The 25,029-nt window shown below is 44.1% G+C and overlaps 1 protein-coding gene across 1 annotated transcript in view; it reads left to right on the top strand.

The window, feature by feature from the left end:
- Nucleotides 1-23,152, top strand: part of LOC146188661 (cardioacceleratory peptide receptor-like) — a 34,287-nt gene extending 11,135 nt beyond the window's left edge. Inside the window, exons 3-6 of the mRNA XM_084603167.1 lie at nt 16,538-16,631; nt 18,490-18,741; nt 22,104-22,205; nt 22,920-23,152. Coding sequence (XP_084459293.1) covers nt 16,538-16,631; nt 18,490-18,741; nt 22,104-22,205; nt 22,920-23,152 — 681 coding nt within the window. The remainder of the gene's footprint in view (nt 1-16,537; nt 16,632-18,489; nt 18,742-22,103; nt 22,206-22,919) is intronic.
- Nucleotides 23,153-25,029: the final 1,877 nt, after the last annotated feature.

Below are 25,029 nucleotides of genomic sequence, written 5' to 3'. Positions count from 1 at the left end.
TCAACAGGACCTACACGTGCCGAGGGGGGATCAGGTCTAATGTCAGAGACAGCAAACTTAGGCATAATTGTTATCAGCAAGAGTGCTTCAGCATCAGAGCATGTGCAACCAACTTCCCACTCCTGCTGAAGAAACAAAGTATTGCGAAGCCATTCACCACCGCCCAGTCCGTTCGTAATATTACGTTAGTGTTGATTCTTGCGCCAACTGTGCGCAGTGAGCTAAGAGAGCTGCACCGATGTTATTGCGACATGTTTCATCTAGTGGATTTGTCAACCTGTTGTGCGTACGTCGTCTAATTTGAAAGGTGGCGGCAATTAGTTTAAACATACTCTTCTTCTATTCGTTACTTTCGATCCTTAAATATTTCCCCGGGTGCACAAAATATTACTAACTTTTTATTGTGGCTCCAAAGTATACTTTACACCATGAAAGTACTAAGGCCACACTAAACTTAAGGCTCTGTCAGGCGTTTTTCTCAAACGTTATGCGAACTTGTTTTATAGAATGGAAATTCCGCTGCTCGTCAATATTCTTCTTAATTTGAAAGATGATGTAGAGTCACTCTGGAATGCGAGGAGCCAATCCCGGAGAAACCACTTACAACCTAATCGTTCCACACTTCTAGAAAACTTACTAGATTATCACTGCAGAAAGTCGTTCAATCTGCGATCGATTTCAGGTTTTAAACCAGCGAAAGCGTAAAATTTCTCACCAACTGTCAGGCGGCCAGCTTATCATAATCATTTTCTGGTGATGAGAAGGAAGTGGCAAACGCTTTAATGCTTATACTTTACATTCCTGACATTTTAATTCATCTCCTCACCGGCGCACCGTGCGCTGAAATGGGCACACATTTCTTAGGTTGCCCGTGTCTGGATGGCAGCCTCAAAGTTGTCTTCTTAGAAGGGGAAAGCAGTTGGAACCAAATAAAGCACATTCGTCCAAAAAAACTTTGTGGTTCCCGTTCGTATAAAATGCTTTCGCCATTTGCTACAGGGCCGTACGTGTGAGGTCGTTACTAACTGTAAGTCCATGACTGACGTTTGTCTTACGTCAAAACCATTGAACTGTCACCGCAAGTAGGAACTTCCAGTTGCCCTTTTTTCACAGGTTAAGCTCGGATCTTTTCTATACACACTAAACCTTACGTCTGTCCCTTTTGTCGGACGCAAACTCACGTCCGTATTTGTCAGACAGGACCTGAACTCTTGTAGCTTTGTCACCTTCCGACATAACCATAACTGTCTCATCCAAACAGTAGCTAATGATACACCTTACCACGTGCTCCAACCTAAAACCAAGAAATTTGGGCTAAACGTTACCGGCCGTAATGACGGGTTAGGTGGCGTGCTCACGCCGGCTTATGTGGTCGCTATTGCGCACGTGACCACGCCCTTCCCACTGCCACCTTTTTATAGCATTTTATTTGTCCACTCAAGAAGCAAAAAGGAAAAAAAGAACGAGACTGGAACAGGAATGCGTTTTCGGGCGTAAGCCCATTTAAGACAAATGAAAAGGAGCTAAGCGCGCAAAATAAAGGGATGTAATTTGAAGAAAAACAGCGATGTGAAAATACAATAAAAGATCAAAGAGGTGAAACGGCAGTTGGGTTAAGCACAAAGGTGGGAAAAGGAAAATAAACATTATGGTAGGAATAAACACGAAGAACTCCAACAAAAATGAGGCATCGAATAAGACTTCGGAGATTGGAAAGCAACACAAGCACAGCCTTACTTTGTAGAGAACCAAATGTGGAGTGCCTCTGCCTCCGCTTTTTGTGAGTACCCAAGATGAAATTCATGAAAACGAAAGAACACAGACGTGCCACACTTCAACCGGGGTGGTGGCCACATGACACGAATTGCTTGTCGGCGTTTAGGATTGTATTGTTATCACTAGTTACATGGCACGCACGACATCAAAGGACGTCCCATTTGCAATAAAGACCAGAAACAAAGGTATGAAATAAGTTGCACACATTTAAACTTGCTTTACATTAGGTGTTTCAAGTTAAGTTTCAAGATTAAATTTTTAAATGAAAATCCCATTGTTGAGGTTTAAATTTTATTGCTATGAGTGATTAAAAAGTACTAGATACCTATAGGAGGCATTCATCGAGGGCGTCTACATACAAGAGGACTCAAGAATCGTCCCGCCTTCTCTGCCATGTCGAAGGCCGTAAGCTGCATCGGCGCGTGTCGGCTCGTGCAGTTCAGGTTCGCTCTAAGGTGCGCTCCGTATATTGGAAGTGATCAGTTAGCTTTTATCAAGTTGTTAAATACTTTCATGTTCACTTTTCATTATGGAGTCTGAAGCGGTATTTTCATGCTCCGCGACACAACACTGCCCGTTCGATATTGCAACTAGGCATTCACTCGTGCAACAGCTTGGCAGCAAAAGTGGCCGGCTGCCATTTGCAGGCAACATGACTTGCCGCTCATCGAATCCGTTATTTGTTAGCTGCTACATAACGCAGAACACATCTTGAAGAGACATCGCAATAACTGGCCCTTTTTTAAAGCTGCGTGGCAGCGGAACGCCCGTTTCTAGTGGCAGTAGTCGGCAAACTTCCAATTGAAGTTTTTACGGGCGCTGTCCCAGCAATAAATTGAAGCGTCTCAGATGATTAATTGGCTGACAGAAGGTCGAGCAAATACTGTCACTTGCTGGCAGCATAAGCGGCATGCCCCAAGAGAATGATCTTCAAATTTAGTGCCAGCAACGTAGATATGCTTGAAATGCACATAACCCATGGAACCTAGTTTCGCAACAATGCAATATGCAGCGATAATCCTTAATACTGTTTTAACACGTCACTTGCAAGTCGCAAAAGGTGACAGCTCTGGCTAAACGAACAGACACGTCGAACTGTAAACTCACCTCGAGGACGTCACGCACGCGTGGCTGTTGGTCTCGCCCGCTTGCCAAAAAAAGAAAAACGCTTTTGACTTTTTATTTCTTCACCTGTCGCAAAACTTAAGAACAAACTTCACAAGCCAGGTCCCGATGTTGCGGAATTCAGCACGAAGCAGTGGCTGTCAAATACGCCGCACACCACGGCGAAGTTACTGCAGTCGCACGAGGCGATGTTTTCACAAAGTCGAACCCTTTACCAGGACTGTCGTTTCTCGTGTTCCCTGGCCCTAAGTTCCTTGGGGATGACATCACCTGAATAGCTGCAATATTAGTAGCTAACATACTAATACCTATCCATTCCTAGTGGGTTAAAATCATTTTAACATGGTTTTGAGCAATATAGAAGCTGTACAGGTGGTCTCTTTTACAGCAATTGATGCAATACCGCGAATGGAAACAAGCGTACGTCACTTGGCAACCTCTTTTATATGAAGAATAAAAGTAAAAAAAAAATGTTTTGCTACTGACATACTACCACTCTTGCAGTGCTTTCGGTAGATTTGCTATACCTAAAGGAACACTGTGATTGTTTTTGCACTGCAGGTTATGCTAACTAACAATGTCCTAATGCCCTTTGCACGTCAGGTTCAAAATTTTAGCTAAACGAACAAAATATCCGTGCCTTGTACACCGGCAGAGGATGATTGAGCAGCCCGTGGCAGTGAATTGTGATAGCGTCGTCGTTCCCCGTACACACGGCACACAGGACAAGACAGCAGGGGAAGATTGAAGGTTCATTGTAATGCATGTGGGGTTCTCAAAGGCAGGGCCCTGCCTTTCAACTCGTCTTCTATCATGCCCTCGCAATCACGAAGGAGTCTGTCGACTAGTTTTTATCTTCTTTTTTTTTTCCTTCTTAGTTTTGGCAGTTCTAACTGCTCCCCCAAAGATTTAGGGAACCGGAAGCGAAGAAATGAAACGGAACGTCCAACGTTTTGTATATCTGTAATGCGATAGCTTGTAATGCTCAAAGCAGACAATTTTTTCATCTGGACGCAGAACTAACCAAAGTGGCCGCGTGCAGTCATGTTGCCACTTCATGCCCGCTGGAGAAAATCCTTGCTGCCTTCCGACACCAACAGGCCGAAGCGAACATTTTGTAGCCGGAGATTCAAATGCCCCATTTCATTAGCGCATTGTCGTTTACCAAGCTGCTAAAAGAAATAATAAATCCTGCATACTTCAGTTGCATCGGAGTGCCTTTTAAACACACTGGAAAGGAAACACTGTTTTATTAAAATGTTTATTTTTTATTGTTACCGTTTATGACTGTATCAAAATACACGAAGCACGATGGGCTCCTGAATGTTTACCGCGATCATTGATTGGACGCCATTTTCATATTAATAGATTATAGGACGTAAATAGAGGCTTGCTTCCCAGGAGAACTGTTCGTGCTCAAGCAGTATTAGCGCAATAAGGCATGATTGTACTGCCATTGTCTTCCTTATACGGCGTGTAAAAGTAGATTTCCCAGGTACTCATGTTAGCAACCGAGGGATAAATTTGGTCCACGGGGTGACGACGGAACAATTCTCAGCACCCCCGAATTCTTTGCCGGGCTCACAGCTTGCAGCCGCACATGAATAGTAACTGGTATAATGGCATATGTGACAGTATATTGAAAGTTTATGAAACTACTTGCTATGCTGCCGCTGCACATGAAGCAACACCGAGCAGAAGAGTGGCCGCTTGCTTATAGGCCTTTGCAACGAGGGCTCCCTGGGCGCTGGGACTAAATTATTCACTTAAACTAGAGAGGATCACGTGACAACCACGGTGACGTAGAACCTACGTCAAGGCTACGTATTGCCAATCTTCTCCTCCTTGCCCTCACAATACGCTTTTTTTTAACTTTTCCCCTCTAATCTTTTATCCCACCGCTTTGATGACTCAGTGGGGAGAGGGGGGGAGTAGCGCATCCTTGGCCCGTGCGCGCTTCTCTTTGGCGAGTTTTCTTTCGTCACTAGCGATGGCCGCTCCCGCGGTGTAGGCTGTGGTTCTTCTGCGTGCTTTTTTTATTTTCCTTCACTTTTTAACATGTAAACAAACTACGACAGCTAAAGCGAGACCTCGGTTGCCGCAGGTACGCCGTGAAGAGGAGATATACGCCGATAAGAGGCGTAGCTACGGTCTCCTCATAAAAAATCAGCCTGCCATGACATTTGAATTCACGTTAGCCCCATGCTTTGGCCAGGAACTGCTAACTCGAGCTTCAAACATATGGAAGTGTGATATCAAATTAGTCTGCCAGAACCGTTTGCATTCTCGTTATTCGTACGACACGCATGCACGTCTACACGGCTTAGTTGAAGCGTGACTTTATTTGTGGGCTGGTAGCTTACGTTCTCGCGTCATACCCTAAGAGGACGACCCTACGTGTCCTCAGTATTGCGCACCTTACACTGCTAGGACTTGGTAAGGGAATAATTAAGCAGGGAAAGAAGCTTCTGACGTTGCTTTCGCAATTCAAAGGGTTAACCTGAGCTTAACCACAACTAATTTTTCCTTTCTTTCCTAACTGCTGCAGATGGGCAGCCTCGATACTTGGGGGTATAACGCTCTTTTTCCCTCCCCCTAAAAATAATTTGCTGCCGCTTCTTTTCAGAAACTAACCTTGACGACTCGCCGCTGTAAACGAAAAGAGGAAAAACAAAATGCAAGTAAGCACCTAGGCCTGCCACCTCCTCGAGATGAGCTCGCTGCTCGATTTCTGACGCTGCTCTCCGAGCTTGGTACTTCGAACTAGGTCTCTGAGTATGAAAGGCAACTATCAGTTCGCGGAAAAAAAAACGGCTCGTTTTTTTTTTTCTCTATCAAAGTCTAAAATTGCGTTTGGGCATTACATATGCCAAAATAATTGTAGTAAGTAAAACAGGAAAAAAAGTATGCTTTGCACCTAGAATGACGGAGTAGAATTAACTTAGCATATTTCAACGTGGACTTCAATGAAATTCAAAGCGGATCGCCGAAACTAAAATGGACGATCAGGTAAAATATGTGTTCACGTTTCATTCCGTGTATTAGAGCGAAAATTCTGGTCCCGGGCCTATGTAATGGAGAGGATTTGCAGGCCTTGCGGTGGCTGTCATTAAACGAACGTAAAATTAAAAATACCTTACAGTGACTCAGCGAAGAGCAAGTACAGTTCGTCAGCTATTTTTCAGCAAATTTGAGCGAATAATCATTAATGAGAAATGAAATCAATAAAAGCCTACACGGAAATATGAACGGAGGATAAGAAGCGTAATGCTAATTAACGTATTCACCATTCCCATGTTTCTTTTTCTTTTCGCCACCAAGCTTCCCATCTCGAGCATACGGAATAAACTTTTGCCCAGTAAAGGCACCTTCTGAGCCTACGTCTTTGGGCTGTTTAACCTTGCGCAGTATGAAAAAATTCGAGTTAATTAATGTATGCGTGCTTAGCCGCACGCGCAAGGATGACCGGGAGCAGCGCGCACAGCTCGCTAATTCTGTCTCAAATCAATGAAAAAAGAATTTACAATCAACAACAACTACAGGCACATTTCTTCTACTTTTGAATGGTCCTTTAGAACTCCCTACCCATTTGTTCTACAACGGGCTGGTCGTTCATCCGAAGCCTTTCCGTACTGCCCAGTGTTTTGCTACCGATGCCTTCGACAAAGCCACATCAAAAAGTATGCCCTGCATCCGATAATACTTTACCAAAAGAATCAGCGGACGGCCTCCCCTCCTTCAGGTGTCCGTTTTGCAAAACAAACGATCACGACATTACGTATCCCAAGTGCCCTCGCAAGAAACGGCGTGTAGTACATAAGCCTAGTTATGATGCAGTCAAGATTTCAAACCGCTTTGCTGCTTCATCAAACCACACAGAGGAGTATGCTACCGACTTGACGCCAACATATTTACCTCCGCCCTTTCAAATCCGCCCATCTTATGCATCTGTTTCGAAGCATAGTTCCCGTACTCTTCGTCAAACAGAAGATAAATTTCAACCAATTAGTTCCCTTAAGTCTAAAGATATTTCCGTCATAGATGAAGAGATTGCCAAAGTCCGCCAACAGCTTGATCACCTTTGCAAACGTCGGTTAATCTCACTGGAACGTTCGCATCAATCGCCTGTTGAGCCTACACGACAAGTACATCATTACTCTAATGGGTACAGTCATTTTGAGTCAAAATATGCCCTACCTCAGAAATCTGCAGCTACAACTTCAATAACATCACTGATTACACTGCTGCAGCAACTGCCTGAAATGATAGCATCTGTTCTGCAAACTAATGGCCACTAACCATAAATCCTTTGTAATGCAATGGAACTGTAGGGGTCTCGCTAACAAACGCCCTGAATTGAAGCTCCGTATTCTAGAAGGAAAACTTAAGGCGTGGGCTTTCCTTTTACAAGAGCATAACGCTACGCTATTCCCCCTTCATGGATCACTGCCTTGTCGTTGCGGAGGGGCTTGCGAAACTCGATGAAGTCGTGAGCTCTGCTGTGTAGGGCCACCTAAGATAGACAGGTCACGGCAGAGAGTTCTGACAAAATGTGATTCACTGGAGATGGTAATGGCCACCCACTCCAGTATTTCCTGCCAAGAAAACCCTATGGTGAGTCACAATACCATTAATGATATGACGCCGGAAGATGAGCGCCCCAGGTAGGAAGGCGTCCCACATGTTACTGGGGATGAACAAAGGGCGATTCCTAGTAGCTCCAGGACGAATGAAGCAGCTGGGCTAAAGCCAAAAGGACGCTCAGTTGTGGATGTGTCGGGAAGCGACCGGAAAGTCCGATGTTGCGAGGAGATATATCACATAGCAACATGGAATGCAAGATCTATGACGCAAGGTAAACTGGATGTCGTCAAGCGAGAAATGAACAGATTGAACATTGATATCTTTGGTATCAGCGAGCTGAAGTGGACCGGAATGGGAGAATTTAACTCCCGCGACCATTATGTCTTTTATTGTGGGCACGAATCCAGGAGAAGGAATGGGGTCGCTCTCATAGTAAACAGAAGAATGGGCAAAGCAGTGCTAGGGTACAACCCCAAAAACGACCGAATGATTTCGCTTCGGATCCAAGGTCACCCTTTCAACATAACAGTTATCCAAGTCTATGCACCGACCACTACTGCTGAAGAAGCTGACGTTGAGAGATTTTATGCGGACCTACAATGCCTTTTAGACCGCACCCCATCATCAGACGTCGTTTTTCTCATAGGAGACTGGAATGCTAAGGTAGGGAGTGAAGAAATATCGGGAATTATAGGCAAGTTCGGTCCTGGCGAGCCAAATGAAGCTGGGCAGAGGCTGGTAGAGTTTTGTCAAGAAAACAACCTGACCATAGCGAATACTCATTTTCAACAGCACAAGAGGCGCCTGTACACATGGACTTCACCGGACGGTCTGTACAGGAATCAGATCGATTATATTCTTTGCCGGTAGAGATGAGGAAGTGCTATACAAGAAGTAAAAGCAAGGCCTGGGGCCGATTGTTGCACCGATCATCAGCTTCTTTTTGCCAAAATTAAGCTTCGATTGAGGAAAACGCAGAAAACTACAAGGCCTTTCAGGTATGATCTAGATCAAATTTCATTAGAATATGCTGTGGAAGTGAGGAATCGGTTTCAAGAATCAGATCTAGAAGACAACGAGCCCGAAGAGATGTGGACTGATGTTCGTGATATAATACAAGAAGTTGCTACTAAGGTAGTTCCAAAGCAAAAGAAATGCAAGAAAGCAAACTGGTTATCTGAAGAGGCTTTGCAAATAGCTTAGGAAAGGAGGATGGCAAACGTTATGGGGGAAAGAGAAAGATACAAGGTTCTCAATGCGGATTTTCAGAAAATAGTAAGCAGAGATATGAATGTCTTCTTGAACATACAGTGCCAAGCATTTGAGGACAACCGCCAATTAAGGAACACAAGAGCTCTGTATAAGACAATCAAAGATATCAAAGGAAGCTTCTGTGCTAAGCTGGGCGTGATAAAGGACAAACGAGGCAAGGACCTCACTGAAGCCTCAGAGATAAAGAAGAGGTGGCAGGAATAGACAGAAGAACTGTACAAGAAGGACCCAAATGTGCAAACCCAACATAAGACGGTTGTGATTACTGATCTCGAGCCGGGCATCCTGAAGAGTGAAGTTGAATGGGCCTTAGCCAGCCTTGCTAAGAACAAAGCTAGCGGAATTGATGGCCTTCCAGCTGAGTTGCTTCAAAACCTCAACCATGACGCTGTTAACATTCTGCATTCATTATATTTGGACACCCTGCAGTGGCCACAGGATTGGAGGAGGTCAGTTTACATCCCCATTCCAAAGAAAGGCAGTGCCAAAGATTGTTCCAACTACCGCACGATCGCGCTTATTTCGCATGCTAGCAAGGCGAGGTTGAAAATCCTCCAAGGTAGGCTGCAGCAGTATGTGGATCGGGAGCTTCCGGACGTGTGAACTGGGTTTCGCAAGGGCAGAGGAACTAAAGACCAAATTGCCAACCTTCGCTGGATCATGGAAGAAGCAAGAGAGTTCCAGAAACCCATCTACTTCCGCTTTATTGATTATGCGAAAGCGTTTGACTGTGTAGATCACAACAGATTGTGGCAAGCTCTCCAAGAGATTGGAGTTCCGATTCACCTCATCTGTCTCCTCAGGAACCTCTATGAAGGGCAAGCGGCCACAGGTAGAACTGGGCATGGTCTTACTGGTTGGTTTCCGAATGAGAAAGGAGTGAGGCGAGGCTGCATACTGTCACCCTGCCTATTTAACATATATGCAGAGTGCATCATGAGCAAGGCCGGTCTGGACGAGTCTTCAGCTGGAGTGAAGCTTTCTGGAAAACGTATCAACAACCTTAGATATGCGGATGATAGCACTTTAATGGCAGAAGGTGAAGTGGAACTCAAGAGACTTCTGATGCGCGTACAAGAAGAGAGTGAGAAGTTTGGGCTTAAACTGAACATTTCAAAGACAAAGATCATGGCGTCTTGCCCTATCAAGTCCTGGAGCATCAAGGGACAAGAAGTGGAAGCTGTGTCAGATTTTCTCTTCTTGGGCTCCAAGATTACCTCGGAAGGAGACTGCAGCCATAAAATTAGGAGACGCCTGCTTCTGGGAAAGAGAGAAATGGTTAGCCTTGACCGCCTAGTAAAGGGCAGAGACATTAGTCTGCCAACCAAGATCCGTATAACTCGTGCTATGGTCTTTCCAGTTGTGATGTATGGATGCGAGAGTTGGACTGTGAAAAAGGCTCACCGCCGAAGAGTTGACGCGTTTGAATTGTGGTGCTGGCGGAGAATCATGAGAGTTCCATGTACTGCCAGAAGATCAAATCAGTCGATATTGTCGACCATAAACCCTGACTGCTCATTGGAGGGTCAAATTATAAAGTTAAAGCTCAGCTACTTTGGTCATCTGATGAGGAGAGAGGAGTCGCTGGAGAAAGATTTGATGTTGGGAAAGGTTGACGGTCGCCGGAGAAGGGGTAGGCAGCGAACGCGATGGTTAGATGGTATCCTCGAGGCACTGCAGATGAAGTTATGTGATGTTAGGAAGGTAGTGAGAGACCGGAAAGCGTGGCGTGACATGGTCCACAGGGTCACAAAGAGTCGGACACGACTATACGACTGAACTGAACGCTATTCCACCTCTATCTGGTTACTGCATATACCACTGCCCCTCGATACCCGACCGCCGCAGTGGTCTTGAGCGCGGTAAAGCGGCAAGATATGTTCATTCATCGAGTCCTCATTCTCCAACAGAGCTATCCCGTTGGTGCAATACCCGTCAAGAAGTGACAGCCATTATTATTATGCCCCAACGTACTCCAGTTATATTAGTATCATTTCACGCACGACCGCTATCTACTGTGCTCAACTTTGGATGGCTCACACATCTGCGCACCTCATACCCAGGTGTACTCATACTTGTTAGGGAAGATTTCAATTGGCCGCACACATCCTGGGGATATATACAAGACTCTTAGCGTGGACGTCAAATTTACGACACATTTTGTGACCAGTCGTTTACACTTCTCAACAGTTTGTTAAAATATACCCGCCCGCGTGCACCGGCGTCGACTCCTGACCTTTCGTGGTGGCTGGGCCTTGGGAATCCTCACTGGAATTGCGAGCCAGAAACCTGGGGCAGTGACCACTCCCCCATTCTAATCGATTTTATCTCAAGCACAGTACGTAAAATTCGCCGCAAAATTCACGTTACTTCTTGGGATACTCTAGGTACACATGCTCGCCTCATCTCAACAACTCCTGATTCGGCACTTTCTACTTTCCTGCAAGTTCTACATCAGCACACTCTGTCTTCAACCATCAATGAAGACCAACCAAACCCTGACCTTCACCTCCTTAACCTCTGGTCACGGCGCAAGTAAATGAACGTATACGTAAGTCAGCATCCGCCCAATAATATTGCCATAGCAGAACTTCATAAACTAACCGCTAAAGCCCGTCGGTATTCTAAGCACCTTCTACACAAACGTTGGACAGACTGGTGTTCTCACATAAGTACTCCGATTGGAAACCGCCACCTATGACGTGTGTTTCATTCAATGGAACGAAAACCCTCAGTTAAAGACTACGCCGAGAGTATTCGAATAGCCCTGCGTCTTTCACCGTAAGAATTTGCCAAACAAGCAGCTCTTCAGTTCTTCCCCAATTATGAATGCCAGCCTGCACCGGTTCCACTTAGTCTCGCCAACCATCACCCAGAAGATCAGATGACGAGCCCTTTCACCATGGCTGATCTGATCGCTGCGGTTGAGGACATCCGCCCGAACACCATACCCGGTCATAATGGTGTGCCTTATACACTATTCCGCAATCTAGAAGGTGAATCATTCACCTCAATTCTCAGAATTTTTGATGAAATCTGGATTTCCAGTGAAATGCCACCATATTAGAAACATTCTGTAGTAGTTCCCATGCCAAAGCCCTGAAACCCACTCACAGCCCTTGGTGCTCTACGTCCGATTTCTCTTACCCCAACTATCTGTAAACTGTACGAAAAGCTACTTGCCACTCGAATATCCTGGTGGCTTGACCATCATCACAAATATTTGTCTTCACAGATTGGCTTTCGGCCTGGGTACGGATCTGGAGATGATCTTCAATGAAGTAATATACTGTTCATCTCACAGTCGTCTCTTCCGCACAGTCGTGGCAACAGATATCACGAAAGCCTACGACAACATCCTCCACACAGCGATTCTCAATACTATGTCATCACTTGGAATGCCCTTACAGCTTTGCCGTGCAATCCACGCGTTCCTCTCCCACCGAACGTTTGCTATCCGTGTAAATGGAAATCAACTGGACATTTCATTTCTAATCGTGGAGTACCGAAGAGCTCAGTTTTAGCCCTTTGTTTAATAATGCATGTATTCCTCTCACACATGAACTTGCCTCAATTCCTGATATTAATGTGCCTGCCGACGCAGATGGCATTACTATGTGGTCTACAAACCGCTCAATGCAGGTGCAGCAAGACTCACTGCATTATGCCATAAATCTCCTTCAAAAATATCTCAACAACACAGGCCTATCCCTCATCTTCACCAAAACATGCTATGTCCATGTGGGCAATAAGACCGGCCGCAGAAGTTTCAAAGCTAACCCATTCGCGTTGACAATTGACAATACACCCCTCCTTGAAGTGGAATATACCAAGGTGTTGGGCCTTCATGTACATTCTTCAGGAAAAGGCACAGTTTGGCTATCAGATGTATGCAAAAGTGCCATGAACACAGTGGGACTAATTCGAAAATAGCAAATCGTTCTGGTGGTGCACGATCAGATACCGCTCGCCGATTTGTTCGTGCTGTCTTTCAACGGCGGATTCTATACCAGGCACAGTTTCAGAAACTGACAAAACGGCAATGATCCACACTCGAGGCACTCAATTACGAGGCCATGCGAGTAATTACGGGACTGCCTCGATCCACTCCTATCCGGCTACTCCAGGAGTACGCCCACCTTAACACGTTGGCAGAATTAACTGCCCAAAGACAGACAAACAGAGCAAGAAAAGCTTCCTTTCGTCCTGAATTAGAGAACCAGCCACCTCCATGGGACTACTACCACCTTATTTCTAATAAGCCTCTACTCACCAAAAGTCGCAACTCTCATCATCGTTCCCAATAACTTTTTGCGCAACACATGATGACTGTTTTATTTACACAGATACAGCCGTAAACCTTACAGGTGGTTCAGTTGCTTTTATAAGTTCAATCCACCCTCACCTGAACACCAATCGAACTTGCCCTACCGACGCCAAATCAACTTTTGCCTTCGAACTGCAAGCTATCTTAAACGCCATAGAAGTGTTACTTGCCGACCCTACGTTTAAACAAGTACCTATAATGACATTCTAAAGAAGCCCTAAAGCATCTAAAGAAAGTCCATGGCGCTCTTAGGGTCGCACAGACTATACATGCTGCTTGTCACCGTTACCCAGTGACTATAATCGTTCACTGGGTTCAAAACAAAACAAATTTGAATATCTTAGCAGCAGACGTGCTTCATCATGCAGCAGATGTGTCGCAACCTATTCATGATTCCTTGCCACCGGATCCACTCCTGACCCATTTGACATCATCAGCATCCCTCAGGCAGCGTACACGTGCTCTAATTCCCCCGTGTACGTACCCCCTTCCCCCAATCTAACAAGGGTGGAGGAGGTATCTCTGAGATGGCTGAAAGTCGGAGTGGCCCTTACGCCCGCCGTTGGACACCAGTGGCAAAGTCCTACTATTCCAGTTCCCGACAAATTCCCACACTGCGAAGAACCCGCTTGCGACACCACTGTCCGGCATCTATTATGGACATGCCCAGGAACTTCGCATATACGCAAGACCATTTTACAAAAAGCTAGACTTTCACCGACTAATGACTCTCATTTCCACTTATGGATAACGAAGAGCATTTATGAACTCAGTTTATGTGACTTCTTGCACATGGCGGCACTCCACACATTCTTGTGACTCTACCACCACCTTTTATGCCGTGTGGCAAACTGAGCGCCATAAATAAATAATTAAACAACTACAGGGAGTGAGCTTTTCAGGACGCGCACAAAAAAAAGGGGGAGGAGGAGCGAAGAAAATAAATTTTAACAATGAGTGTGCAGCTGTCGCGTAGGCTTCTTCCTGTACGCGAGGCGAGCACTCCTCCATTCCCCACACTCGGTCTCACAAAGACGAGGAAAAAAAGTTCGAAAGAAAAAGGGTGCAGAGAGCGCAAGGATGCGCATACTCCCCCATTCACGCCACTGGGTCGTCAGACAGGCGATGGAAAGGTTAAAAAAAGCCTACTGAGAGGGCAAGGAAAACCAGGATTGGAGCCGGGACGTAGGTTCTACGTCACCCTTGTTGTCACGTGATCCTCCCCAGTTGACCTGCAAAGATCTAGTCTCTTCATTGTTGGGCTGTTGTGCGCACATTTCGCGAGCATGGTGGAAGCGACAGTGGAATCGATTGTAACAGCCAAGTGAGAAGACGTTTCAACATCCTCCTCACTCGATGCAAAGGCCTATACAACACCCTTCGCCATGTCAACAGAGTGCGGATGTCCTAGGCTTTGCTTCAACCAAGTTTCATAAACACTTTGCCACACACTTCGAAGGAGTGCAGTCGTTTTTACCACAGCAAGCGCGCACAAAGGAGCGGGTGGAGAGCATATGGTGGGAGGGATGTCGATGCGTCGCACTCCGCCATATTAGTCCGGCGCCGCTAGGCGTCTAGCTGGTCGGCGTGTTCAAGGCACAGTCTACGCTGTACACTGCTGCAGAGTTCGTCGCTAACCCTGTGTCTTGCACCACGTTGAGCGCGCTTGAAGAAACCCAAAATGCGAGAAACAAGCAGCAGCGCTGAGGAAGTTGTCACCTGCTGGGGCGCCTTAGAGAGAGCTGCCGCTAGGCGTGAGCACGCCGAGACTCTGAGAAAAGACTTTGTAAACTCCCTGAATGTATGGAATACTCATGCCGATGGACTCCTGTTTTAGGATGGAGTATAATCAAATCGGGGTCCTAATTTACTTCCTAATATTGTGACCTTAAAAAAACCAGTTTTCCCCTTTGACTTTCTATAATGAGTTTACGAATTTTGGAATTTTGCGCTAAAGAATATAAGAGGTGACCTAAACCATTTAAGTTCCTTTTTAGCCCTATTTATGTTGACTGTGTACTGCAATTTGTAGCGCAACACACAAAGCTCAGGCGGTGCGAACGGCAGAGCCATGAATAAGAATAATTGAAATCACGTTTGCCTAGGATTTGTATCTGTCTGTAACGTACTCGAGTCACAATATTTGAAGAACGGGACAAATAAAATCCCCTATTCGGACGTCTGAAGGAAAAAGTACCAAAGACGTCCAATGTGTGCTCTGTGTCGTTTGAATTTGTTTGTGTTTTTGTGGGAAGAGATGGCATAGCACCTTGTCTTCGTCTGTTGCATTTTTTGTTTGTGTGTGAAGTCTGTGCGGTCATGAAAAGTCCTAGGAGCTCTTGAGGGGCAGTCATAACGGACGTGCGTTAAATGTGAGGATATGCTTTGGCAGCCCTACGGGTGGGATGCACGAGGGCTATTGTTCTAACTGCAAGTGAACACTGTGTCTTTTGACACTTTGCTTGAAAATCTTCGGGAGCACGAAGTGGCCCGAAAGTAAACGATTGTATAACTGCATATTACAATAATTTACTATACCTTTCAAGGTTAAATTGCAGCTTAAGAAAATAGCATACGAATAGCGTATTAGAATATTTTACTACACTTTCAAACAACTATACGTTATCTGGGGTTTTCTAAATTAGAATTTAGGGGGTAAGAGCATGTCACTGCTAACATATTTGTGGAGTGTCAGGTAGGAGAACCGACATGCGCCTAGCATCCGAAGTACGCGAATTGTTCCACGTACAGTTCAAATGTACTAAGTGTAAAACGAGTAGTAAGGAAAAACCTATTAGTTTACAAAAAATAAATAGGGTTACAACAATGTGTGATGTCATTAGGTGAGTGTACCCTAACTGCCGTTGCTAGCAGAATGGCAGTTTAGTGGTCATGTGTTATTCATAAGAAAAGGTGACATATACAATATAGAGTGCACTACCTGAAATAATTTGTTGAGGCTGCCTTCTCGGCCGCGGTGGCCGCTTTTTTTTTGAAAGCGAAAACCAAGAGAAAACCAACCCAGGGGGTCGGAATTTTTGGCGCCCTCCACAGCAGGGTCTCTCATAGCCTGAGTCGCTTTGGGATGTGAACCCTCATAAACCAAACCACCAAAAATACATGATTTAAATACCATAATAATCTGATTCGCATATCTATGTCATCTGAGTATTTAAGGCTACACAATGGTAGCAAAGTAACTAACAGAAGTCTGATAAGCAATATAAGGTTTCGCGTTCAGAATGCTGTGAGTCGAAACCAAGAGAAATGACTGGTTTCGACTCACTACGCTACTTAGTGTCTGCTGTCACGGAACGAAAATTTTGTCTTATCTTTATTTTGTTGTTTTTTTAACGCTTTACGGTGCCTTTGCGTACGAAGGCTCCCTTTCAGTTCACCAATACGTAAACAAATCAGATTCTTTTTCTTTTTGTTACTTTTCTTACTCACCAGGTTCTCGTAACATACTCCTCTACTTACGTCCTGGTGGCCTTGAGCATTGACCGGTACGATGCCATCACCAAGCCCATGAATTTCTCAGGAAGCTGTAAGTACTTACCTTCACGTACCTTCGGATTGAAGAAAAAAAAAGTTTCAATGAGATCGGATTAGTGGTTCTGTTCGGCACATAAAATCTAGCATCGGTTTCGATACTGTGTGCGAAAAATCATGGTTATGTATTGGAAGGTGACAGCCTCTGACATTGCCGGTTACTACTGATTGCTCGTACTATTGGGCGAGATTTCGCGAGCACGTGGTTTGAGCTGTGTAACAGAAACTCTCAGCTCGGGCTTTTCAACGCGAAGGATATAACTGAACGTTCGAAAATCTTTGCATTCGGTGTCGGGCATGCGACGTTCAGGCAATACAGCAGTGTTCGTACGGCTTTGGTTAAACGGGTTAGCGGAACTCCTTTTGTCGCATGGTAGGCCACATAATTTAGTATGCTACTACTCTATACTACAATGTGGTTATGATATAACAGAGGCAAGTTTAATAGATTGGTGCATAAAGGAGGGGCAAAGTGCATGTACACAAACGAATATCCGCAAGGGGAGCCGCGAAGTGTTCAATGAACTCTGTTACGTCATGCAATCAGTTTGATAAAAAAATGCATATTATAATTTTTTGAGAATCTGGACAGGTCCTCGCTTCTAATTTGTAGATGGTCGAGCATCAGTAAAAGGCACAAAATAGTCTCTCCAATAAATTAAAAGGCAAATATTGGTTAGGAAAAAGACAGTGGTCATGCGCCTGGTCTTGGCCACTATAGTAGCAGATATTAGAGATTAGATAGAGAGATAGTGGCAAGATTAAACTGATCTTGAACACAGAAGCTTATCTTCACAGAAGCGATGAAGAAAAGCATGCCGGACACTCAGGGAGATTGTCTTCTTGAGAACGTTTTGTTAAGGAGATTTATATTCTAGTCGGGAATCGCGCGCAAGTAGTATGTATGCTTGAATGCTCCCCTCCCGGGAGTAAAACGTCTAAACGGCCATCAATTTAACTTTCTTTTTTTTCCAATTTGATTGGCATGGAACCCCACCGTTGAGAGAAGCGGAATATTTTACATCGTAGCCTTCGTGACCTCACCTGTTATTGGCCTTCTATATGCTCATTCAAGAATGTGAGGGGACAATAATGATACCATTCATGCATTTAAAAGAAGAATAAAATGGCAACGTTATTTAAATCGGGACTGCAGAATATTAGTGAGACGATTTGAAATCGTTTGGTGCCATAGTTGGCCTGCCGTTTTGACTCAGTCATTATGGCTCTAGCCTGGTGAGCCGAAGGACGCGGTACCAAATCCGGGCCGCCGTAGCCGCTTCTATATGGAGGCGAAAAGGAAGGCGCTGGTGTACTGTGTGATGTGAGTACACGGGCAACCCGACGCCCGTATGCTGACTTCGCGCAGTATACCGGCGCCTCGGAGCTTGTGCAGTGAAGAATGCTGGGCCATCTAAATTCCCGGATAACTTTATTACGGCTCTCATCATAGCCTGCCCTGAGTCGCTTTTTTTTTAAGCTCTCTAACCCAAACTATGCCTTAGATTAAACAAGGGTTGATAAAAGTCGATTCCATATAGGTGATATAGAAAGACAAAACTATACATTCGTTACTAACGCTACTTAACCGTTTGTAACAAAAATCCGTCTATATCTATCGATGCCTGCGAGCTCGAAACTGATATAGGTGGAAAAGCCTGAAATTCAGCTTCTCCGGCTATGCTGTATGCATCTGTTCCGCCTGATTTTAGTGCAAATGTTTCAGAAAGCTTTGATTACTCCGCGGCAAAGTCCACCCCGATCTCTGCATGCTACAAATTAATCTTCATGCGCTCATGATCCTATCATTATGCTTAATAACGTTTCTTATTCATTCTCGGTGCCCGCTGCAGGGAAGCGCGCCCGGTGGCTGGTTGCCCTGGCTTGGGGGTTATCAGTTGCTATGGCATTGCCGTCCATCTTCCTCAACGGGGAGGCATTGGTCCATGGTCGGCTCCAGTGCTGGATCGAGCTAGAGCTGTGGCAGTGGCAGCTCTACATGACTCTGGTCGCCGGATCACTTTTCTTTGTGCCCGCTCTGCTGATCGCCGCCTGCTACAGCGTCATTGTGTACACCATCTGGAAGCGGAGCAAGGTCCTCGGAAGTGAGTCCTGCAGGAAAGATAGTTGAGCCTCATCAGAAAGCTGAATAGCGAACACGTTTGGGAGAAACAGTGCGGGATTAATAAATAAAAGTATTGCACCATCCCACATGCGAATCATGACACTCCAGTTTATAGCATCGACTCCCCAAATAAAATATGCTGCTCAGCCAGGTCAAGGAATCATTCATCCGCCGTCAGTTAGCTAATTATTGGCCCTACTTTTCAGAAAAAAAAAATGCAAGAAAGCCTTTGAAAAGGGGACGAACAGCAACTCAGGATGATAGAGAACATTTATCGTCACTATGGTATGCTACGTTACTTAGTACTCGTAGTGATTATTTTGGCGTATTGGTACCAAGCGTACCAACACTTAACCCGCATTTGCAGTTTGCAGCAAACTCTCATTTCAAAATTAGCACTATCACATTAAGGGCCGCAATAGTCCAGCCGAAATATTTCAGCCGCAGATCACATTTGAATCATTATCCAAAATTATGCGGCTTTCAATATGTTTGTTCTTAGATCCTTTTGAAAAACGTTCGAGCTCGGCGTACTCTTCTTCACAGAAAGTCCTTTAGCTAGATAGGTATTTATCAATTTATCAAGTTTTCATTCTTCGTGCATGGCGATACGTTGATGTTTCGTGTATTTTGAGTTAATTATGATCTCCGTCATATAGCACGGTGTTTAGACTCCCAAGGTATGCGATTAAGCACATACAGAACGGACCGAAATTATGATCGGCTCTTCTAAAGACATAGCAAAACAACATCGATGAAATATTTTGGCAGCATGAGCCAGAATCGTTTAGTGCGAAGTCTATTAGAGACCCAGACTAAGCCTAAAATACATGAACCATGTTTATGGCGCTACGCCGGTATATTACTTGAGCAGTGCGATAGCAACGAGTTCTGAAGCCATCACACATGAATGTAAGTTAATAAACACAATAACGATGACTTTTTCTCCGTTGTCCTAAGCTTCGTAGGATGTTGATAAACTATTTATATTTCATTTGACGTGCGATGGTGAGTTGGAATGAAAATCAATGAAAACAACGGCATGAAAACAACAGGTGGCGAGCGCAGCCACGCCAGATTTGAAAACGTCCGCTACGCTAGGTTTTGTTTTTTCGGTACATTCGGCTGTAACATAAATGCAGTATAACCACCAAAGAACGGAGGGTATAACGTAAACCATGCGTTTTCAGATAAAGCTTAAAAGTCTTCATTGCAGGCTATTTTCAAACAGGCTAAGTCATTCCCACGACTCGGGCTGAGCTCTCAGAACATCCCGCGCATCCTTCATACTGTGAATGAAATGTTCACGCGCGGAGCGAACATATTCAAGGATGTGAGTAGGCTGCATTCTTTTCTTCCAAAGACTGTGGAGGTAACGTGCCGTACCGAAGAATTTAGAGTATAAAATTGGGAAGGCATATAAGTCGGTTCGAAACGATAGCGCTTAAGTATAGAGACAAGTAGATGAATTACAATTAAGCAGGGAAGTGGTGTGAAACCGCCCAGAACGATGCACTAAAAACTGTCCCAATTTCGATATCAAAGAGGGCAAATATTGCTCTACATGTTGCCATAATATGTCTCCACATGAAGCTCCACATCGTGCGCAAGAGGGAGGCAGGACGAGGGGTACGAAGCAGTTTCTACTGTGCATGCATGTTTCTCACTCTCCGCTTTTGTGGCTCAATAACGGCTGTTGATAGAGTTGCTATGTGCATGAAGCCACGACGGGATAACTTTATGTCATTAAGATCTTACTTTGACAGGAATTGTTTAAAAGGAATCCCCCAAAGTAAAGTAGATTTCTAATATAGGAATGTAAACTCATTGCCATCAACCCAGTCGTAGTGAAACGGCTACAGAAGAAAGCTGTACTGATTTCTTTGAAACTTGTCGTAAAATGTGGGCTAACACAGATCCCACTTTGAGGTATTGATCAATTCTCTCCCATGTCGTGGCCTTGCTTGTTTGCTTAGTTGATAGAGGAACAACCTCTGAAAGACGGTGTTACCGGATTGCAGCTCCGGACAAGGACGAACTTTTTTTTAACAGCGAAGTTTCTGAAAACGCTGTATAAGCATTCCTGCCTAGCCGTTCGCGATGCCTAGGTAATTGCCACTGAGAAACCCTTTTCTATTATAGACTAATTTATTTGCCTGAAAGCCCTGTTGTTGAATGCTTGGTATTGACGCACCGGGTAACAGACGCCGGGAATAAAAGAGGTGCAGACTGAGACGTAAAAGAGAGTTTTGTTACGGGTTAGTAGGTAGAGAATGACAGAACGGCATTGTGCAAATATTGGGCGAAGAACGACAAACGGTGTAGGCAGAGGACTAGGCCCTTGCTTGGAAAAGAACTCAGGTCGACTTGCGCTCTCAAAGAACTAAGCAAATATGCAGTGGCGATGGTACAAAGTTTCCTTAAGGTCGCAATAGAAGGCGAAGGTCGCCAGAGTGATTTCCACGTGCCACACTGCGATCAATTTGAACAAACAAACACGAGTGGATTGGGAACAAGAAGAGAGGGGTAGGAGGAGAATGTTTGCATGGCTTCCTGTTTCACTACTAGTTGAACCAACATTCACCTCAATAAACCCATCTGATCTGTTGCAGTATATTTTGATGCGATACCTGAGAGCTAAGAGTATTGCTTGGATATTGTTATTTTAATCTTATTGCCTTTTTTAGCTTGTTTGAGTATAAATTCGGCATCGCTATTCTCTTCCTCTGCTTTGCGGGCGTCTGATGGATAGAGGCGTCTGAAGCGTGGAATTGGGTAGAGAATTGTTGGTTGCAAATACATTTTCTCAATGTGTGTAATGAGATGAACTGGCCAAAGTGTGCTTGGGTTGCGGGTGGCGCCATTGAGGAAAATGTGCCAATTTTATAGGCGCTATGGCTGGAGGCGCCAGATGCACAAAACGACCATGACTTTCTAGCTGAACGAGGATTATAAACTAGTAATTCAAAAACAACAACCTGCGTCAATCAGATATAGCCTTTCTAGTTTTCCAAGCATAATCATCGCATTTCCGTCTTTAAGCAATAGAAAGCTGTCCGTCAGGTCCCCTAGTTTGTTTTTTAAACCCATTTTGATGACCCTTTTTCTATGTACTCAGATGTCTATTACAATTTCATCCTCTTCCGTTCCCGCTTTCTTATAACGTGCTTACACTACTTAGCCCTTTGCCCCAACTAGTAGGAAGATCAGTCATTTTTCATTTTTGTCTCCTGTTATTAGTTATGTTAATCCATATATTTTCCTTCAAATGCGATAAATGTGCGTGCTAATGTTTTCCCCGAAAGTAATTTTCAAAGTGATCCCACTTACATATTTGTGCAGGTATCAACGGCAAAGACATCGACACGAGGCGGACCAGTTCTAGAGGTGTCATCCCAAAAGCAAAAGTAAAGACTGTGAAGATGACCCTGATTATAGTCTTAGGTATGTAGAGCTAGGAACAACGTCCGTAAAAACTTGAATAATGAAGAAATAGAATCATTTTCCTGGAATTTTGAATTGTAAGTTGTGTGGAGATGTTGTGACTTGGTATGTTTTTTTTTATTTTTATGTGTGATGGGACGTTTAGTATTAGAGCAGCCTGCGAGAAAATAAGGCTGGAAAAAGTCGGAGCAGAATTAATCACGTTAACGCGGTCTAATTTGCCGTCTACAAGCAAACGAAGACGTCCTGCCTTTCCTGTACTTGGAGCGTTTCTGCTTCAATCAACCTTTTTACACACAAAAACGAGAAAACAACACGTCTCTTTCTAAACAACATTCAGTGTTCTGACACAAAAAGAAATATTTTATCTACTCCAATACAAAGGAGTATCATTAATAAGTACCACAACATCGCTAGTGAAAAAAAGTCTGCTGATGCAATACGTTCACAGCTTTCTCCCGCAAATCGCAGGCAATAACCCCACATTTTTCTTGCACCATCTTCCATAAATCGCATACCTACATATATCATAGAGTCTCTTAGATTAGCAAACATTATGGAAGATAATTTATGACACTGATGGCACGATATGAGATTCTATGCAATTTACACCAGATTGTGTGAGGTTATTGCTCCACAGAGCTTTTCTTGTTTTTCAGTAACGGAGGGTAAGAAATGAGCATACTCTCTTATCTCCTGTTTTTATTGTTGCAGCGTTCGTGCTCTGCTGGAGTCCATATTTCGTGTTCGACCTGCTTCAAGTTTACGGCGCCACGCCGCAGACCCAAGCAGCCATCGCCGTGGCCACATTCATCCAGAGTCTGGCACCGCTCAACAGCGTCGCAAATCCGCTCATTTACTGCTTTTTTTCGAGCAACAACATGTGTCGCCGCCTGCGACACGAAGCCTTGCTCACCTTGTCACCACATGAACAGCCGTCCTTATGATCCGTGCGCCCTGCCCGGGGGTCGGGCGTGCGCTCATGCGTTACACGGTCTTCGGCCGTATCAAACTCTGTCCTTTGAGCGAAAAAAAATACTTTTTGTGCTTGGCACATTTGTCTGCACCAGTTTGAAGCAGGAAGCTTGGGCGAAAGCGCCGTGTATTGGAACCTACGAAGCTCTACTGCCGCTCAAGAAGAAACGTATATCTGTATTGTTATGGAAATTCTCGTCAACTGTTCCTCAACGTTGTCACGCCACTACTGGTGAATCAATGGCGTAGGGTGTGTTGTGTTATCGCTAGCTATGATATTTTTTGTAGTAGTGCAGTAAGGTGTAAATAATTATAAAATATTTAGAACTGTCGAATTTCAAACTTAACTTATGATCTTCGCCTCTACAATTTTTTCTTGGGGAGGGGAGGGGGCGGCCGGGTTAGGAGTAGAGGGCATTTTGCTCCAGGTAGCTTTCGATGCCAAAACATCTACTTTAATGTCAACAAAGCTTGGCCAGCCATAATGAAATACTTGAACGTCTCTAGGAAAGAAATGGTACATATCGCAGGTATTTGTATTAGAAAGCAGAAAAATAACGTGAATTATAAACTTCTTCCCTTCTATTTTCTGCAAGCATTACGAGGCCCACCGAATTTACATATCTGCATGCTTTTTTTCAAGCAGTGCCAAGCTCAAGAATAAAATGAAATTAATAAGCATTTTCATTTGATGTGAACGAGATTTAAGCAACGTGTTAATTCTGAGTAGAAAGGAACTATCAAAATTTTGAGAAAAAAGGGTAAAATAGATTTCATGATGCATAGAAATAACGAAACACTGCTTTATTTTTTAGAACCTTTATATGAAATAAGCAACTTCAAACTTTTTTGCGCCGGCTTCGAATATGAAGATGGTTTGTCCAAGAAAGTTGTGTCACTGTTTGGAAGGTTTTCTAGTCAAATGTTTGATTAGTAGTTAAGGGCCATGCATTGTTCAAACCTTTTCCTTTCCAGAACGCGACCGCTCCCTTTGCAAGATGTATACATAAGTGCCAACATTTTGATTTTGAATAAATGACTGAGTGCTAATCTTACATATGATAAAGTACGAATGCTACTCGGATCGTAATGTCCTTGTAAATGATGTTCTTGTATTACTCCTCGTATTAAAGTGAGTTTATTCTACATATCTGTCTCAGAACTGCCAGAACATCTTGTGACCGTCTTGTAAACATGTTAAATTTACATATCACTGAAATGATTTGTTTGACAATCTGGGAATACTTTTCTCCAAAGTAGCAGGTACCATGTTTTTCTTTAAATGATAGAAAAGTGGCTATTGATGCTTTTGTGATGTCGTTTAGAGCTTAGAATTTGAAAGAATATTTTTATTCTGCAGAAAGGCCAGCGGATTCTCGCCTATAATAACTGACGATCTGACACAGATGAGACTGTGGTAAAATCAATGTTTAAATTCGCAAAGCTCCCTTCATTGTTACTCCTTACAAGAGAACAAGAATTATAAAGAAATTGTAACAGAACACAACCAAAGTAGTAGTCATGACAAGGTTTACAATCATTCCCTCCTCTCATTCTAGGCCAGGCTTGCACTTAAGGGTGATAATAGATTTATGCCGAAAACGTACTTAACAGTTTAAACCCCATTCAAATTCACTAAATTCAATTTTGCAGTTTCTTGAAAACTCGTGTACATTAGCGGCCGGTGTTAAGTTGTACAAGTAGTATTTGTCATACAAATTTTTATAGAAATAATAAATCAGAATTCTTGCCAGCATAGTCAAGGTAATGATCGTCGCAAATAACATTTTTCAGGATAATAGTATATCCTTGACCAGTGACCCCAATCTAAGAAACAACCGAACTGAGT

The sequence above is a fragment of the Amblyomma maculatum genome, chromosome 5 (genome assembly GCF_055883805.1).
Source record: "Amblyomma maculatum isolate TAMU_Amacu chromosome 5, ASM5588380v1, whole genome shotgun sequence".
Lineage (NCBI taxonomy): Eukaryota > Metazoa > Arthropoda > Arachnida > Ixodida > Ixodidae > Amblyomma > Amblyomma maculatum.
Note: the sequence above shows the minus strand (reverse complement) of the source record. Positions and strands in the feature narration are given on the sequence as shown.